Source organism: Artemia sp. Qi Xiang Cuo, chromosome 2, assembly GCF_049724085.1.
Source record: "Artemia sp. Qi Xiang Cuo chromosome 2, ASM4972408v1, whole genome shotgun sequence".
Classification (NCBI taxonomy): Eukaryota; Metazoa; Arthropoda; class Branchiopoda; order Anostraca; family Artemiidae; genus Artemia; species Artemia sp. Qi Xiang Cuo.
The window spans coordinates 66,724,861-66,742,413 of NC_142795.1; the positions used below are offsets into that span (position 1 = coordinate 66,724,861).

The 17,553-nt window shown below is 35.5% G+C and overlaps 1 protein-coding gene across 3 annotated transcripts in view; it reads left to right on the forward strand.

Annotated features, from left to right (window-relative positions):
* The window catches only part of hd (humpty dumpty), a 38,573-nt gene that overhangs the window by 4,139 nt on the left and 16,881 nt on the right, over positions 1-17,553 (forward strand). The window contains exons 1-4 of one of the 3 annotated variants that reach the window (XM_089108228.1): positions 5,745-5,921; positions 7,443-7,629; positions 12,862-13,027; positions 14,406-14,516. In XM_089108228.1, coding sequence (XP_088964354.1) covers positions 7,460-7,629; positions 12,862-13,027; positions 14,406-14,516 — 447 coding nt within the window. In that variant the 5' untranslated portion in view covers positions 5,745-5,921; positions 7,443-7,459. Of the gene's footprint in view, positions 1-5,742; positions 5,922-7,442; positions 7,630-12,861; positions 13,028-14,405; positions 14,517-17,553 lie in introns of those variants that run through there. The other 2 variants (XM_089108229.1, XM_089108230.1) reach the window with 2 other exon arrangements.

The window sequence follows — 17,553 nt, forward strand, 5'->3', positions numbered from 1 at the left end:
GAGTTAAATATATTTATAAGTAGTAGGTTAAATATGTCAGTGAATTATATATTTCTGTATATAACTTATATAGTCAGTGAGTTATATATATTTATAAGTAGTAGGTTAAATATGTCAGTAAGCTATATATTTCTGTATATAACTTATATAGTCAGTGAGTTAAATATATTTATAAATGGTAGGTTAAATATGTCAGTAAGTTATATATTTCTGTATATAACTTATATAGACAGTGAGTTATATATATTTATAAGTAGTAGGTTAAATATGTCAGTGAGTTAAATATTTCTCTATATAACTTATATAGTCAGTGAGTTATATATATTTATAAGTAGTAGCCTAAATATGTCAGTAAGTTATATATTTCTGTCTATAACTTATATATTTAGTGAGTTATATATATTTATAAGTAGTAGGTTAAATATGTCAGTAAGTTATATATTTCTGTATATAACTTATATAGTCAGTGAGTTATATATATTTATAAGTATTGGCTAAATATGTCAGTGAGCTATATATTTCTGTATATAACTTATATATTCAGTGAGTTATATATATTTATAAGTAGTAGGTTAAATATTTCAGTGAGTTTTATATTTCCGTATATAACATATATTCAGTGAGTTATATATATTTATAAGTAGTTTGCGTGTTTGGGTACCCTTATAGGAGGCACGGACCAAGGGGGGACCTTGTCCCTGGGGGTCCATAACAGAATCTGGGACACCCTCACCCGGGGTCATAAATACAGGCGGAGGAGGAAGAAGGCCCCTCAAATGTACACTCAAAAGGACCCACTGTTTGTCCACAAGTCCCATGAGTTGCAAACCTTCTCCCAGTAATGGGTTAAATTGCATGGTGACGCAGAACACCATCACGGGAGGATCCTCCATAAAAGGACAACTGTGGCAGGGCGTAAGATACAGATGTATGGACAACGGCCTCTGCAAAGGGTTGCCTCGACCTTTTTGGGGTACCTGCAAGACTGGGGACCTTGTGGTCATCTCTATTCCCAATTGAGAAGTGGCGCCCCTCGAGGAAATTATAGCCTAGTAAACAACACAGCATTCGCTCAGGATTCTGACTAATGGACAATTCTTCTGGGCTTGGTATGTTTTGATGGGCGTCTTTGGGCTGAAAAACCTCTTCCTAGCTAATTTATCTATTATGGGTTGCCTCCCCGTAGTAGCATAATATTTGTAGGCATGAATATATAATGAGTCGGAGGTAATAAGCTTGAGAACGCCTGTGCAGGATTTCGACTCTTGTTGATAGAAGAGCATCGCCAAGTGCTGAAAACCATGTTGTGACCAAGATGGGCCCAGGATTGCACAAAGCCTCCATTCATGGAGGTCTCAGTGACTTCTTGCTGTCTGTTCTTAGGCCACCTTTAGCATTTTGGTGTGGCCTTAAGAAGATATGGGGTCCCTGTCCTGCACTGGTATCCAGGATCAGTGCTTTTCCGGAAGCCAAAACAATTTCAATGATTTAAAGAACATGAAAATTAAAACTTCGAATGTTACGAAATTGAAAAATAGCTATCGTATTGATATTTTGACAGACAAATAAGACAATTCAAACTGGACTTATTAGGAGTTTCAGAAACTCATATCCCAGGGATTGGCAGCATGAAATTAGGTGATATAGAATTGGGTTCCTCAGGCAGGAAGGATGGAGTACATAGACAGGGAGTAGGGCTCATGATGAATAAGGAAGCTGCTAAGTCTTGTTTAGGCTGGGAAGGTATTAATAATAGAATACTAATTGCTCATTTTATGACTAGAAAGTTCAGGGTATAAGTTATAATAGTATACGCCCCTGTAGAACCGACTGACGGAGATACTAGGGACTCAGATGAATTTTACTTAATGTTACAGGAGCAAATAGTATGGGTCCCAGGTAGAAATATGATGTTATTATGGGAGATTTAAATGTCCAGGTTTGTAGAAATAGTGATTGATTGTATCCCAGCCTAGGTAAATTTGGTCTAGGAACAGAAAACAGTAATGGCTACAGACTTTTGCAATTCTGTAAGTGTAACAATCTAGTTATAACCAATGCAGTGTTTGATCATAAAATGGCTCATATGTTAACATGGTATTCACGTGATTGTAAGACAGCAAACCTTATGGATTATTTTATAGTAAAACGAAGACTGGCAGAATCAAAACGAAGATACATTGAAGAGCTGCTATCGATATTAAAAGTAAGGATAACCATCTAGTAGTGTCTAGGGTTAATTTAAAGCTGAAATTTCGGAAGGGTAACTACCTTCTGGGAAGTTATGATGCTGTTAGACTCCAGGATGAGAATTTGAGAGAAATTTTCCAGGAACAGTTGAATACTAAACTTGAGAGTTTAAAATTTGATAATGTAGAAGATGGTTGGAATAATTTTAGAAAAATAATTTGTGAAGTTGCTGAAGGTGTATTAGGGAAGAAAGCTAGAACTACAGCTAAGAATATTAGTGAAAAAGCTTCATGTTTAATAGAAAGGAGAAAGGACTTGTACAAGAATTATCTAAGTGATAAATCGTAAGAAAACAAAAGAAATGTAAAGAAAGTGGAGAAAGCATTACAGTATGAACTAAGGAGGTGTGAAGTGGAGGCCTTGGATAAAATTGCCGAGGATCTGGAAGATGCAAACAAGTCAATCCGGACTTGTCCCAGTTAAAGATAGGAATGGGGTCGCAATTAGCGATAAGGAAAAAACTAAAGAGAGATGGGCCGAACATTTTGAGAACTTGCTTAACCGAGATAGAGTTGCAGGCAAAAATATAGAGGAAAATGAAAAAGTTTGTGATACTTTGGATGTGAAGGAAGATTTGTTTTGTGAGGAGGAATTAGCAACAGTACTAAAAGGATTAAAGAATAATAAGGCTCCAGGTGCTGATAGGGTGGTAAATGAGTTTTTTAAATATGGTGGCACTGAGGTTAGAAATAAGTTATTGAAGATTATGAATATGATTTTGAAAAAGGGGAGTACCTAACGATTTTAGGAAAACCTTAATTAAGCCACTTTATAAGAAAGGTGATAAAAGTGAGTGTGGTAATTATCGAGACATGGTCTCTGTAGGTGTCTGGTCTCTGTAGGTAGTAAATTACTTAGTAATATGATACTTTTTTAGAGTGAGAGATGCCGTAGACAACGTTTTAAGAGAAGAGCAGTGCGGTTTTAGAAAAGGTAGAGGATGTGTCAACCAAATTTTCACTCTTAGGCTAATAATTGAGAAGTGCCTGAGTTTTCAAACACCTTTGGTCCTCAGTTTTATAGATTACGAGCAAGCGTTTGATTCTGTTGATAGAAGAGCTTTAGTAAAGGTTTTATCCTTGTATGGTATACCAGACAAATACATTAAAGTGATTAGTGCTATGTACGACAATAACACTGGTGGGGTTAAGGTAGGAAATAAGGTTAGCAGCTGGTTTTGTATTAAACCAGGAGTTAAGCAGGTCTATGTTCTATCTCCATTTATATGGATTATTTTGATGGATTTGGTATTAAGGAGCACAGGAAAGGCAATGGGAGACCACGGAATCAAATAGGGAGGAAAAAGTCTCCTGGACTTGGGTTATGCTGATGATTTAAGCATCCTAGATGAAAGTGAGAGCAAAATGAATGAAGTTTTAGAGGTTTTGCTAGTTCAGGGTGCTAGAATTGGTTTGAAAATTAATGTTAGGAAGACTAAGTCACTAAGGCTAGGAATAAGTGAAGATGAAGAGGTCACGTTGGGTAATGAAAAGATTGATCAGGTGGGCAGCTTTACTTACCTTGGTAGCATTATTAGTAAAGATGGTGAGAGCAGTGAAGATGATAAAAGTAGAATAGCCAAGGCTCAGGGTGTTTTTTCACAGTTAAAAAAAAGTCTGGAAGAATAGGAAGATCAGTCTCGAAACAATGATTAAACTATTAGAAGATACAAGGATGACAGTGGTCAAATATGGCTCGGAAGCATGGACGCTCCGAAAAGCGGATGAAGATTTGCTAGATGTTTTCCAGAGAAATTGCGTAAGGATTGTTCCGGGCACTTGGCTGACTGACTGTATTTCAAACAATAAGCTATACGAAAAATGGGGCTCAATACTGCTCCCTAGGGCTATAATGAAAGAAAGGTTGAGTTGGTTAGGACACGGTGTGTGGCTGAAGGATAACAGATTGCCGAAGGTTGTTCTTTTCGGCCAACCATCTAGGGCTAAACGGAAAGCAGGTCGTCCACGTCTGGTGTGGGAGGACGTCATAAAGAAAGATTTAAAGGAAATGGGAACTTAATGGGCGGGTGTAAAAAGGGAGGCTTTGAATAGATTGGAGTGGAGGAGGATCGTGCGTAGCTGTGTTGGCCTCAGGCAGCTTGGTGCTGCGGTGGGTTGTTAGTAGTATATATATATATATATATATATATATATATATATATATATATATATATATATATATATATATATATATATATATATATATATATATATATATATATATATATATATATATATATATATATATATATATATATATATATATATATATATATATATATATATATATATATATATATATATATATATATATATATATATATATATATATATATATATATATATATATATATATATATATATATATATATATATATATATATATATATATATATATATATATATATATATATATATATATATATATATATATATATATATATATATCCAGTAGCTTGTACAGAATTTTACTGTAATGACTATTATGTTGAAAAAAGCATAGGCCAAAATATGGAATCAAATAGTGCAAATTTAATTATATGTTCTATATTGCCTAGGGATAGGCCTACATTTGGGGGAGGGGCTAGGGTTGAATTGTCAAAAATGCAAAAAAAAAAGAAGCAAGATAGAAATGGACTTAAAATTAGTAATATTAAATGTCTGTATTTATAAATAAGTTGTTCAAGAGTAATGTGTTCCAAAAATACGTATTTATAACAATTTAAACCTTACTTATTAGGCAAATCAAATGTAAACTGTTTTCCTACTGTTTCAAGTTTTTCAAATGTTGTCAACAAAAATAGGACTGAATTTTCTGATTTGAAACTTTGCTATCAGCAATTCAGAGTATATTCTAATTCAGGGCATTGTTTTGGGGGGAAAGGTGGGTGTGAGAGGGGGGTTAGTTGCTCTCCAATCACTTCCGACTACTCAAAAGGGCACTAGCCCTTTGAATTTTCAATCGAATGAGTTTTTTTTTTAAGTTTCTATGACAATGCTTTCTCTAAGAACCTTATATGCCCCCAGGGCATAACTTACAACCCTTGCCCTGAGGGCTTTGAGGGAGTCTCCTCATCAAAAAAATAATTTCTATCTGGAAATCAACTACGCTGAACAAGATGCTATCTCAAAATTTTTATTGGATGTATTTGGGGAAATGGTTGGCGTGGTAGGGGTGTTAGTTTCCTTCCAATCACTTTCGACTATTAAAAAGGGCACAAGCCACTCCAATTTCCAATCGAATGAGCCTTTTTCGAAGTTTCTACGACAACTCCTTCGATACGAAGCGCCCTGGTCTAAAGAAAAAAAAAAATACATTTTGCCAACATCGTTCTTTACTTAGGCAGCGCGATTGCGGTGCCTATGATATATTTCATGGCATTAGGCAACTAAAAATATTAAGCCTCATCTGTAGTGTAATTTTAAGCCTCATGTGTAATTTTATGTCTAGGTCTTCTCCCTAGAGTTGTGTCTCTTGAACTTCCTTTCAAAGGAACCAATGGAAGGTTTTTCAGAGATAGTATCCCTCGGGAGCCCATTAATAATGGAGGTGCATTGTCTTGCAAAGCTATTCTTCAATTATACAATGGAATGTCTCCTCTTTTAGGCAATCTTACATTAACGTCTTCCTGTGTTTTTCGTGTCCCTCAAACAGCATTATTGGAAGATACGGTAATTTAGTACTTTATTTTGTAATCCCATATTGTTTTACAACTTTGTGTATTTTTTTTAGCTAGAATATCTTGTAGAATTTATATTCTAAAACAGGATTTCTGATCAGACAGACCCAAAAACAGAATCTTCTGTTTCTAATCAGAAGTTAAAAATTTGTTCCTTAGGCTGAAACAGAAGTTTTTCAAAGCAAAGTAAAAGAGTCATATCAAACTTAGGACAAGCAGAAATAAATTCCTATAATAATTTAAACTCAAAATGTCCAGAAATTACAATTAAAGGTTGAATCAAACCCAAAACGAACATAAATTAAAATAAATGATCGTGTCAAACATAAAGATAACAGATACTGATATAGATAATTGATATAGATAAATAAGTTAATCTTAAAACAAGTAAAAATTGAATTGTGTATTCAAGTCAAACGAACCAAAGATTATTGCAGTCTGGGGGTAAAAATCATAGGTCTAAAGAAATAATCAATGCATAGCTCAAGTTTGCGAGAAGAATTTGAACAGCAAGTCTAAAAGTTGGGATTTTTTGGAGAAAATACTTCTAAATGCTCGCATACTTAACTTTTAATGCGTAATTAATCAGTTTTACACAGAGAATTGTGATGTGAATTGTCTCCGTCTTAGCCTCATACTGCAAACTCTTGCCTGAACAATTATTTCTCCTAATAGAAACCTTTAAACCACAAATAGAGTGGGCCATGTAAGAAAAGAACAGATATTGCGCCTCAGGATATTAGTTAATTCAAACACATGACTAAAATGAAACTGGCGTATTTTTGAACTATGAAAAGTTGTAAAGAAATGATGTATTTGGTGATGTTAAAATTTTTCTAAATCAGATAATAAATAAGGTAATTAGACGGTATGAAAGTGTAGGTAAAACTTAATGCGCTGGAAACCAGTGCTTATACCCTAGTCTTGGCATAGACTTGTCATCTATGCCATCTTTTAATCCCTAGAAATAAGGAAAGGCTAGAGATATTAGCTTAGCCACTCTTTATTGGGGTATATTTTAAGCTCTGGATTCATTCCGGAAAGTTCATTTCCCTAACTCAACTTCTTTCCACGATAGCAAGAAGTCCCTAACCTTACTGACTAAAAGGTAAACATGCCACAAGATTCAGACTTTAATGCTGATTCCAAACAAATGCTTTGAAAATTGGATAACAATAGAAGAAAATATAATAATTTGATTGATAGAATGTTGTTGCATATTATAAAGTAAGAATATTATTGTTTTAGTGTTTTATTTTAGTTTTTTTTTTATATTCCTAGCTGTACATCTGGGGCCATCAGGGGGAGTGGCAACTCTAGACTTTTACCCTTTTGTGCCTACTTCTCATTAATATTTGGTTCGTAAACCCAAATAAAGCCAATTAAAAAAAAAGAAGCTAAGTTTTTGATGCAGTGTAGGGCTAGTCTGCATCTGGCCTCATATCTGGGAGGGCTGGGGTGTGTTTGTAATTTTCAAAACAGTACCCAAGTTTGAAAATATTATTTCTTTTAGTCAGTTAACAAGGCAAAATGAGTGAGAAAACCCCGTTGCCATGGCAAAATCCAAGTGATGTTATGAGGCGGCAATTACAAAAGAGAAAACAAGCTCTACATGCCCGGGTTGCAAATGTGATGTCTCCCCAGAAGTCAAACGAAATAATGGATAAAAGTCCAGGAATTAAAAGGAGAAATCCATTCAGGTGCCGCTCAAATATAATTATTTGTACTAATTTTTGTGATACTGATTTATAACAAAGCTTCAGATTATTCTAATGCTACTACTACTAACAACTCAGTACAACATCAAGCTGCCTGGGGTTAATACACCTGGCACCCTCTTCCTCCACCTTACTCTATTCCGGCTTCTCTGTTTACTCCCTTCCAAGTCTTGCTTGTTCATATAAACTGTTTCTTTCTATCTCTTCCTATCCCATTTGAAGATGTCCTGAATTTCATTTAGCCAACTGCTGGATTGCCCAAATGTATGATTTTTGGTAATCTATCATCTGCGAAACGTTATGTAACTTTCTTAATCCTTCCTTTGATTGTAGCCCTAGACACTGAGATAAAACTGCATTTTTTTACAACGTATTGTTTGGTATATGGTTGTTGAAACGACCCTCTACAACTGCCATTGGGCTATTCCCATTGAAATCATTTAGTATTTTCTAAAAACTTTCTAAGCCCCTTGGGTTCAAAATCATACTTAAGCATTGCCACCAATGTGGATTTTATTATCCTAATCTGATTTATAATACTTTCATTTTCTATTTTTAATTTTTTTTTCTATTGCGAAAAAGAATTCTACACCTTAGATATCGTAATTTTAAATCTGCACTGTCTCCACCATCTTATCTAACAATATTCTGTCTAGGTAAATAAAACTATATACTAGCTCAATTCTCTCGTTACGTAAAATCCTCTCTTTGTCCCTATTTATTCCTAAATTAACTAACAAAGCCTTCCTCAATTTAAATTGGTATCTCTTTTTTTCACCCTAAGTCTCTAAACCCCTGGAAACATTTATTCTGCTTACTTATTCATTTTGCACACTTTGATAATCTGTATAATTCAAATCTAGGAGATATTTACCTTACCATTTAGTAACTTGTTCTCTTGTAGCCTTTATTACGTTCCTTAGGAAGAAGTACGTCTAAATAATCCATATACACTGGGATTGGCGCGGTACGTTGGGAATCCTTTGTCCGAAGGACGCAGGTTCGATTCCTGGCGTGGCTGGTTATTTGGTTAGACGGGATCAGTGGCGTGACTCTGTAAGCTCAGCCAGAGTCGACCCAGCTCTAAATGGGTACCTGGAGAAATCTAGGGAAGGTAAGCAGGAAGGGTGTTTGAAAGTACAGAATGGCTGGCCCCCAACCCCCTATTGCACTTCCTGGCTGAAGGGCCACGAGACGGAGATCAGCACCGCCGGTTTGGACCTTGAGGGTCTAGTGCCGTCATACTTATATACACTGGGGTAAAACACAGTCTTGCTTAACCCCCGATTCCACAGTACATCAACTACTGACCTTGCTTCCTACCTTAAATTCAGAAATTTTTAGTCTCTTACATAGCACTAGTCACATAAAGTACGTATTATCTGCTATATTGTGCAATAATTTTTTCTATCTGCTGAATCAAATGCCTGTTAATAATCTATAAGACATGGGACTAAAGGGGTCAGATTATTCAGATACCTCTCAGCTATTAATTTAAGCATGGTCAATCACCTTACCTAAAGCTTCACTATTCTGCTTTTAAAACTTCAGCTACACCGTCTCTTATACTAAAAAGTGCCACCATGCTAAGCAATTAGCGTCCTACCGAAATCAAGGTATTGGTCAATATCCCCATTCGTTCTTATCACCTTTCTTATAAAGAGGTTTCAATAAGTTTTCCTAAAATCGCTAAATGCCTCCTCTTTGTTGCGAATAATATTTATAATTTTCAGGAGTTTTATTTTCTAACTTTGTAACCGCCAAATTTCAAAAGCTAATTTTCTGCACTATTAGTACCTGCTGCCTTATTATTCAGTTCTTTTATTACCATGTCTAATTTCTACTTACCACTCGTGAATTACCGGCAAAGGTCCCCAAAACTTATATGGTGCTCATGCCTATGGCCTTTGCATGATGTTATCATAAAGTCAGTTCAAGTTGAATTTTTTAGGATTTTTTATTATAATTTTTTCTTTCTAGTGAATATCTCTAGCCATTCTCAGGGCTTTAAAATTATAGTGCATGAAATTTCATGTTCTTATTTGTCTTTTTTAAATTGATGGTGCTAATGGCCTGGGTAAGTGGAGGGAGGCAACGCAAAATCACCTTAACCAGCATTTTCTAGCTGGAGAACTGGGAATTCCTGTTCTTTTTCTCGTATATGCATGAGGAGACTCTGTGTTTATTTTTGTGTGCACTGAAAGTACACATTTTCTTTTGCACCAAAAAAACAAGCTGAACTAATCAAACCAAAAACTTGAATATTTATGAAGAATAGTCTCGGAATCATAAGAATGACACAGGCCATAAGAATCGGAAAAATCTAAACTAGAAAAAGGAGAGGGTGGATGTGACTTCATGATAAGAAGCGTGCAAGGCCATATTTCTTTTCCTCGGGCGATGCTTGGGTCTTTGGCTATCTTACGCTTTTTAACGTTATGTTGTATTTCCGCTATTTCTTTGATTCATATTTTTCAAATTTTCGTTGTCTATTAGATGAAAAAACACATTCCAACAAGATGATTTTCTAAGAAAAGTAAAGAGACATATTAACCCCCCCCCCCCAAATGAGTAGAATGAAAAGGTCATATAATAATTCAAACTTAAAGTGAACGGGAATTACTATGAATGAACAAATGAAGCTAAAAAAGAACAGAAACTAAAATGCCCAATCACATCAAGTGATAATAGATATTCCTATGGCTGAGTAGATGAAACTTGAAACAAACACATTCAATTAATGCTTCAAACAAACAGAAATCGCGAAAAATAGAATCAGGCCTACCACCTCCCTCAACCCTTAAAGGTCAGAGCTTCATCTGGGCTTTGCTGAAAACAGTTTATGTTTCGAGCGGTGTATTCTCTATTCTCATAATATTAACAACTAAATAATATCACAAGGCTTACAAATAAGAGGTACCACAAATAGCAGTGCCCCCCCCCTAAAAAAAATCAAGGCTGAGACAGCAGCTGTGGCCTAGTAAAGAACAAACTCTAGCCCATAGTAGCCGAAAATTTAGAAATCTGTTTAAAAAATCTCAAGCGAGAAACAATCGCCCTTTGAAGCTTATGAATAAAAAAAAAAACATTTTTTTTAGATGAAAGTAAGGAACAACCTTAAAACTTAAAACGAACAGAAATTATTCCGTATATGAGGGGGGCCGCCCCTTCCTTAACCGTAGGCTCTTTGCGTTAAAGTCTTAGTTTATCAAAAAATATGTCTCATTCAAATTCAAGGGCCCTTGTTTTTGAACAGTCTTTTTTAAAGAATTTTGGCAAAAAATCAAACTTTAGCGTAAAGAGTGGGGTTTGAGGAAAGACCGACCCCCTCATTTTCGGAATAATTTTTGTTTCTTCAGTTTCTGTTCCTTACTTTTAGTTTAAAAAAAACTTTTTTGTATAGTTTAATTTCTTATTGTTTTTTTTTTCAAATAAGCCAGGAAATCCTCTCCGTCCCCCATGTAAAATTTCCCCTGGAAAATTCGACCCGGAAACTTTGCTCCCCATGGTAAATTCTCCCCGTGGGAAATCCGTCACACAGAAAATTGTGCTCCAAAAATCTCCATATGTGTCCCAGTAACAAATGCTATGTATAAACAATAGCCAAATTGCATAAACTACTACCCTTTTCCCAGAGACTGTGGGAGGGGGGGGGGGGTCATGCCATCTCCAGGGCCACAGTTATTGGACCTTTCAACTATACTGAATCAAATGGCTATCTCAAAATTTTGATCGAATGTCTTTGGGGGGAGAAGGGACATGGGAGGGGGCTAATCGCTCCCCTCCCAATCTATTTGGTCGTTTTAAAAGGAGACTAAAAATTCTGGTTTCCGTTCGAAAAATATATCTTCTGCTGAAATGAAGTATAAAAAAAGTATTTTCATCTTCATAACTTTGCTCAATCCCAATTTATAAGGTTTCAAATATCTGCAAATGCATTCCTAAATTTGAAAAAAAAAAAACTTTGATGCGGCTTAAAATTTTACTCAAATAACAGGATTACATATATATCACAAAAACAAATTCAGTAGAATTTTTAGAAATAGCTTAAACCCCTCGAAAGTCGGGTCGGATCGAAATGAAAACTGTATCATTGGAATCACCATGGTCGAAAACTTCATAAAGAAGAATTACAGTCCCCTATCTTGAGCTGCAAGGAAAATCACTTTCACATGGGAAGCAGTGATGTGTCTCATTTTTTCCCCTTTAAAACTTGAGTGTCATTTGTGCTTTACGGTAAACGATGCGAATTCGAAAAATGTGGTTTTAATTTGTCAAAACATCAATCATAAAGCGAAAAAAATTATGATGATAATAAAGACTACGGGAAAGAAAAATTATCTCCTAGACTGGTTACATTTTTAGCTTGCGTTTTTACATTATATCTGATCACAAGTGGAATGTAAGATACAGTAAAAAAGTTAAAGCTTTGGATTCACTCTCGTATTTCCCTTTTTATTGTTTTTTTGTTTGTTATATGTGTTTGTTATATTGCATTTATTCCCTCTGTGTTAACCCATTTGCTTTGGCTACTAGTAGTATCTTGTAGAATAATATTTATAAATAAGCATTTTTTATGATAGGTTCCCCACCTCATCAAGTTAAACCAACAAGAATTGGAAAAAGGATTCCTTAGATGTGGACCGATAGTCCATGACGATTAACAAGTTTTAGTCATTGAGTAAAAAAACGTTGTTTTTAGATACTGATTTGGCTAACGCTGTATGGAAATGTCTTAAGGACAGTCTGCTTAAGCCTGTTTAAATCTTTTAAGCAACTTTAAAACCTACAAGCAAAGACAAAGAAAATATACACATAACATAATATCAACCAAATTATTAGTAACACTGTGTTCAGAAATAATTATGTCTCATTCTCCAATTAATTCTTTTTTTTATGAAGGTAGTTAATCTGGGATATGTGCCACTCAATTAAGACGCTTAATTCAAAGACGCATGTTTCTGGTTGAGATCTAATATTTGTGTTTTTGGTCATGTATAAGGTTTACATATTTTTTATACCAATTCTTATTTTGCTAGATTTTCTAATAGGTAGATATGATTCTGTAATGTGAGGCCCGGGGTTTGGGGCCCAGGGTTCGATCCCAGCCACAACAAAGTTAGGCAACAAGCTTGCTACTTGTTCCTGTAAAAAGACTCAGCAACTGAGACGTCGATTCGAATCTTTTTTTAAAACGTGATTTTACTCTTTCAGACAGTCTCCATCGAAAAAGCCAAAATTTGTTATTGAAAATGAGGAAGCTTCAGACGCAGCTTTGTTCAAGTCCTTAAATTCTCGGCCGACAAAGAAGCCGAGTATGACCAATATTCCTATCAACTTCTCAACTTTCTTCAAGGAGCCAGCCAATAGCTTGATAAAGGTCTTTATTATTTATTGTCAGTAATTATTATCAAGACATTTAAAACTATAGCAATGGAAAAATAGTTAAAAATAGGTATTAAAAGGGAGTCTTTCTGCACCGCACCGTAGCAATGGTCTTGGCGCCTTTCCTTCCCTCTCAGCAAAATTCTAGCTAAACCTTCAACTCCCTTTTAACACGTGTTGTCCATGATTTCCTTTTTCCATCGTTGCTAAGCTACTTTGTTGTTTCTGTGATGTTTAACGAAATGTCAACTAAATTGTTTGAAGATAAGGACGGCTGTGTTATGCTTGTCACAAGAATAAAATTTGTTACGGTTGCCATGGTAGGCACAGCATTTTAAAGAAGCCCATAATAAGTGAAATTAGATCCCCTGGTGCCAAGGTCCCGTGAAGTGTTATATTGGCTGTGACCTATGGATAGCGGCTGCGGAGTAATAAAAGGGACAGTGTCTATTGGATCGGACCCTTGAAAGGTGGAAGATGAAATCTTATACCATACGTGTAGCTGTTGGCCAAGCTATTATTGAGTAAATTTCACCAGCCTCTGTAGTAGTTAGTCGGATTAATGGAATTTGGATACCCCCCCCTGTCCCCCAGAGGTCTCACCAGTTGCGCACTATCAATTTCTATCCATGGGTCTAGTTCTTAGTTCCTACCAAGTTTGTTTAGGATCTTACGGTTCCCTCGTGTAAATATGCTTATGAAAAGAATTTAGGGACCTCCCCCCTCTTCCTTCGCGGCAGAAGTCGAATTTAGCTGGCACTCTAAAAAAGGCTCAACTGGGATAGTTAAAGCTTAATTGAATAAAAAGGATAGGCTCTGAAGTATTTGTTTGGGTCTTTTTCAGTTCTGTAGATTTGGTTGAGATTTTAAACCGTAGCACTGTCGACCAATACGTGTTTATTGGATATAGACCAAACTTCTTCCAAATTTTTTAATCAGTAATCATAGCCAAACTGTGATAAATTGTACTTTAAAGAAAACTAAAGATTAATTAACCTGCATTGATGAGTTGACTTTAAATTTTTCTTAGTGTCAAACTTTATCTCTTCGACAAAATTAAAAGTTTGGGCCTTACAAAAGGAGGCTAAAGCAGTCTTGAATGCCTTAAGTACTGTTACCGGCAATGATAATATTGTTTCTATTTTATCTGGCATGGGTCGATTCTGTGTGCCCTTTGCTAGGCTGGGCTGGCTCAAATGGCATATTGGCACATCGAGTTATTCTTTAATCTATGTTTGGTCCTAAAAGTATTTGCTCTTTACAAGCTTTGATTTTATACGACGTTGCACCATTTCGCTAGAAGAATTCCTAAATCCTTGGTAACCTAGAGTGTTAGCTGTGTGAAGTTATGTTCATGTTTATATTTTTCTTAGGAAGAAGTATTTGAACCTATGGGTTTTGATTCTCTACCTGTAGATTGGTCTCTGAAAAGCAGGATGTTTATCACTTCAAAACAGAACTTCCAATGGAGTACCACGCTCAGGGTATGTGTTTCTGGGAAAGTTTTTGTTTATCTTGTTAACAATGCGATTCTTAGTTTGCTAAGTGTTTTGATAGTAATGTCAGTTTGTATAATCTGTATGACATCAAATGTGTGTGTTGTTTTACACATATAAGTAAATTGGCTTCCAATGGCAGTTTGTATTCAGGAGGGTATTTTTGGGGAAGGGAAAGACTTTAAAGAAAAAGGGAAAAAAATACAGAAAAGAAAGAAGCCGTAGGAACAATCGCAAAATTTCAGAATTTAGGAAACGGAATGGGGAGGGGAGATTCAGGCCTAAATGTCCCTCCTCTCTTCCTGTATGTACCTACCTGGCCAATGGGTGTTGAATTCTCCTTATTTTAAAAATCGAAAAAACGGATTTTTTTTTTATTCACAAAGAGAGATAATCATAAAAATAGAACCTGGTATAGGCTTAAGAAACATACACTTGTCTGAAAATGGCTCTTGTTACGCAAAAATATATATATATATATATATATATATATATATATATATATATATATATATATATATATATATATATATATATATATATATATATATATATATATACGTCAGGAAAAACACTTGGAAACTGAAAAGCTTTTCCACAGGCTCCATTTGCGGGAAGTCTGGATTGAAAGAATTCATGGTTAACCATATCAAAGGCACCTATCCTGCTTTTAGTGATTACCCAGCCACTATTATTAATAAAAAATAGTTAGATAGCTCACTGGTCCTTGTTTCCTTTAAGCCAAATTGAATATTATTTATTAAGCTGTAGTTTTCTAAGATTTCAAATATCCTTTGTGAATTTCTACAGTTTCTAAGAATTCATATATTACTTCCTAATCCATTACCGGTAATATTAATATAGTTCTATGACTATTATATTTGTTATTATTGACAGTTTCACAGCTGGTGTCGCTTCCACGACTTTTTAAATCTTTTAGAAAGTTTCGCTTAACGCAAAAGCTCTTTGAAAAGGGATTCTGAATTCTACGGAAAACACTGATAAACATCCTTAAAAAATTTGTATTTATTTGACGAGAACTGGCTGAGTTACTAATTCGTGTATAGTAAATTTCAACTTGGGTAGTAGTCATTAGGAGAAATAGGGCACCGCGAGGTGTTGGAGAACAACTCCCAAGACTGGTATCAATACCCTTCCAGAGTAAAAAAAATACTTGAATTCATGAGCCACACTTTGATAGTGAGTGATTTTTTCACCATGCTTAAAATTAGCTTTTCTGGTAATAAGGTTGTCGGAATTCCAATTACGCAGCAAATTGTTCTCCGGCTTTGTCAGAACTCCCTTTAACACCCCCAAATTTCTTATTAAAACACTTTTATCTTGTCCCATGATGATCTGTATTAAATGTATTGCACTGAAATATGTAGTTTCCAATTTTCATCCGTGGGAGCTTACATTCGAATTTTGAAAACGTGGGCACGGTCTCTAATTTGATAAAAATAGACTGGAATTGATCCAAGGCTTTTTACTTACACGTTTTCTTATTTTTGGCAGTTTAACTATTATGTTCTTTAAAGTCAAGTCTAAAATAATCCTTATAAAATAACTGAAACCCTGCACCTTTAATGCTGTGGAACCCTCCCCCCTTGCCTAATGGACATCTTGGTTAATTTGTTCTTGTTTATTCTTTGATTATTGAGCAGAGTAGCTAATACCTTATACTAATAGTGTTCTTAATTATACTTAAATATACTAATGCTCTTAATTATACAACAAGAAATCTCTGGTCGGTTTTATTTGGCTTTGGGATCGTCCGTACAAACCGCGGAGAAATCGTAACGACTTGTAAACACAGAACCAACATTATTAGAAATATCATTGATCCCTGTTGTTAAAGTTGGATACACTCTAGTAGGTTTCAAACGTCATTCAACTATATGGTGAACCAACTCAGAACCAATATCAGAGGCAACGCTATAGCGTTGCCTATAGCAAAGGCCATACGGCTCCAATGTTTTATTATTATTTATTATTTATTTATTTTTTTCCCAGAGGCACTTCATATGGAAAGGGTTGTCGTAGAAACTTCAAAGGGGGCTCATTCGATTGGAAATCGAGAGTTCTAGTGCCCTTTGTAAGGGTCAAAAGTGATTGGAAGGCAACTAACACCCATTCCACGCCCACCAGTTCCCCAAACACATCCAATCAAAATTTTGAGATAGCCATTTTGTTCAGCGCAGTTGATTTCCACATAGAAATTATGTTTTTGAGGAGGACACTCCTCCCCCACAGCCCTCAGGGCAAGGGTTCTAAGTTATGCCCTGGGGACATACAAGGTTTTTATAGAAAGCTTTGTCGTAGAAACTTCAAAAAGGACTCATTCGATTGGAAATTGAAAGTGCTAGTGCCCTTTTTAATAGTCAAAAGCTATTGGAGGGCAACTAACCCCCCTCTCACGCACATCTTTTCCCCAAACATATCCAATCAACATTTTGAGCCATTTAGTTCAACGTAGTTGAAAATTCAACTACGGAAATTAGGTCTTTGAGGATAACAACCCCCCCCCAGCCCTCAGGGCAAGGGTTGTAAACTGTGCCCCGGCGGCATATAAGTTTTTTATAGAAAGTGTTGTCGTAGAAACTTCAGAAAGGGCTCCTTTGATTTAAAATTTAAATGGCTAGTTCCTTTTTTAATAGTCGAAAGTGATTGGAAGGCAACTAACACCCCTTCCACGCCCACCATTTCCCCAAACATATCCAATCAAAATTTTGAGAAAGCCATTTTGTTCAACGCCGTTGAAAGTTCTGGAAATTATATCTTTGAGAAGGACACTCCCCCCACAGTCTTCAGGGCAAGGGTTATAAGTTATACCCTGGGGGCATATATGGTTCTTATGGAAGGAATGCTCGTATAAACTTAAGAGAGGGCTCATTTGATTGGAAATTGAAAGTTCTAGATCACTTTTTAAGCGTCAAAGATATCAGAGGGTAACCGGCTTCCCCCCCCCCAACCCTTTTTTCCCAAATGTATCCGATTAAAATTTTGAGATAGCTGTTTTATTAAA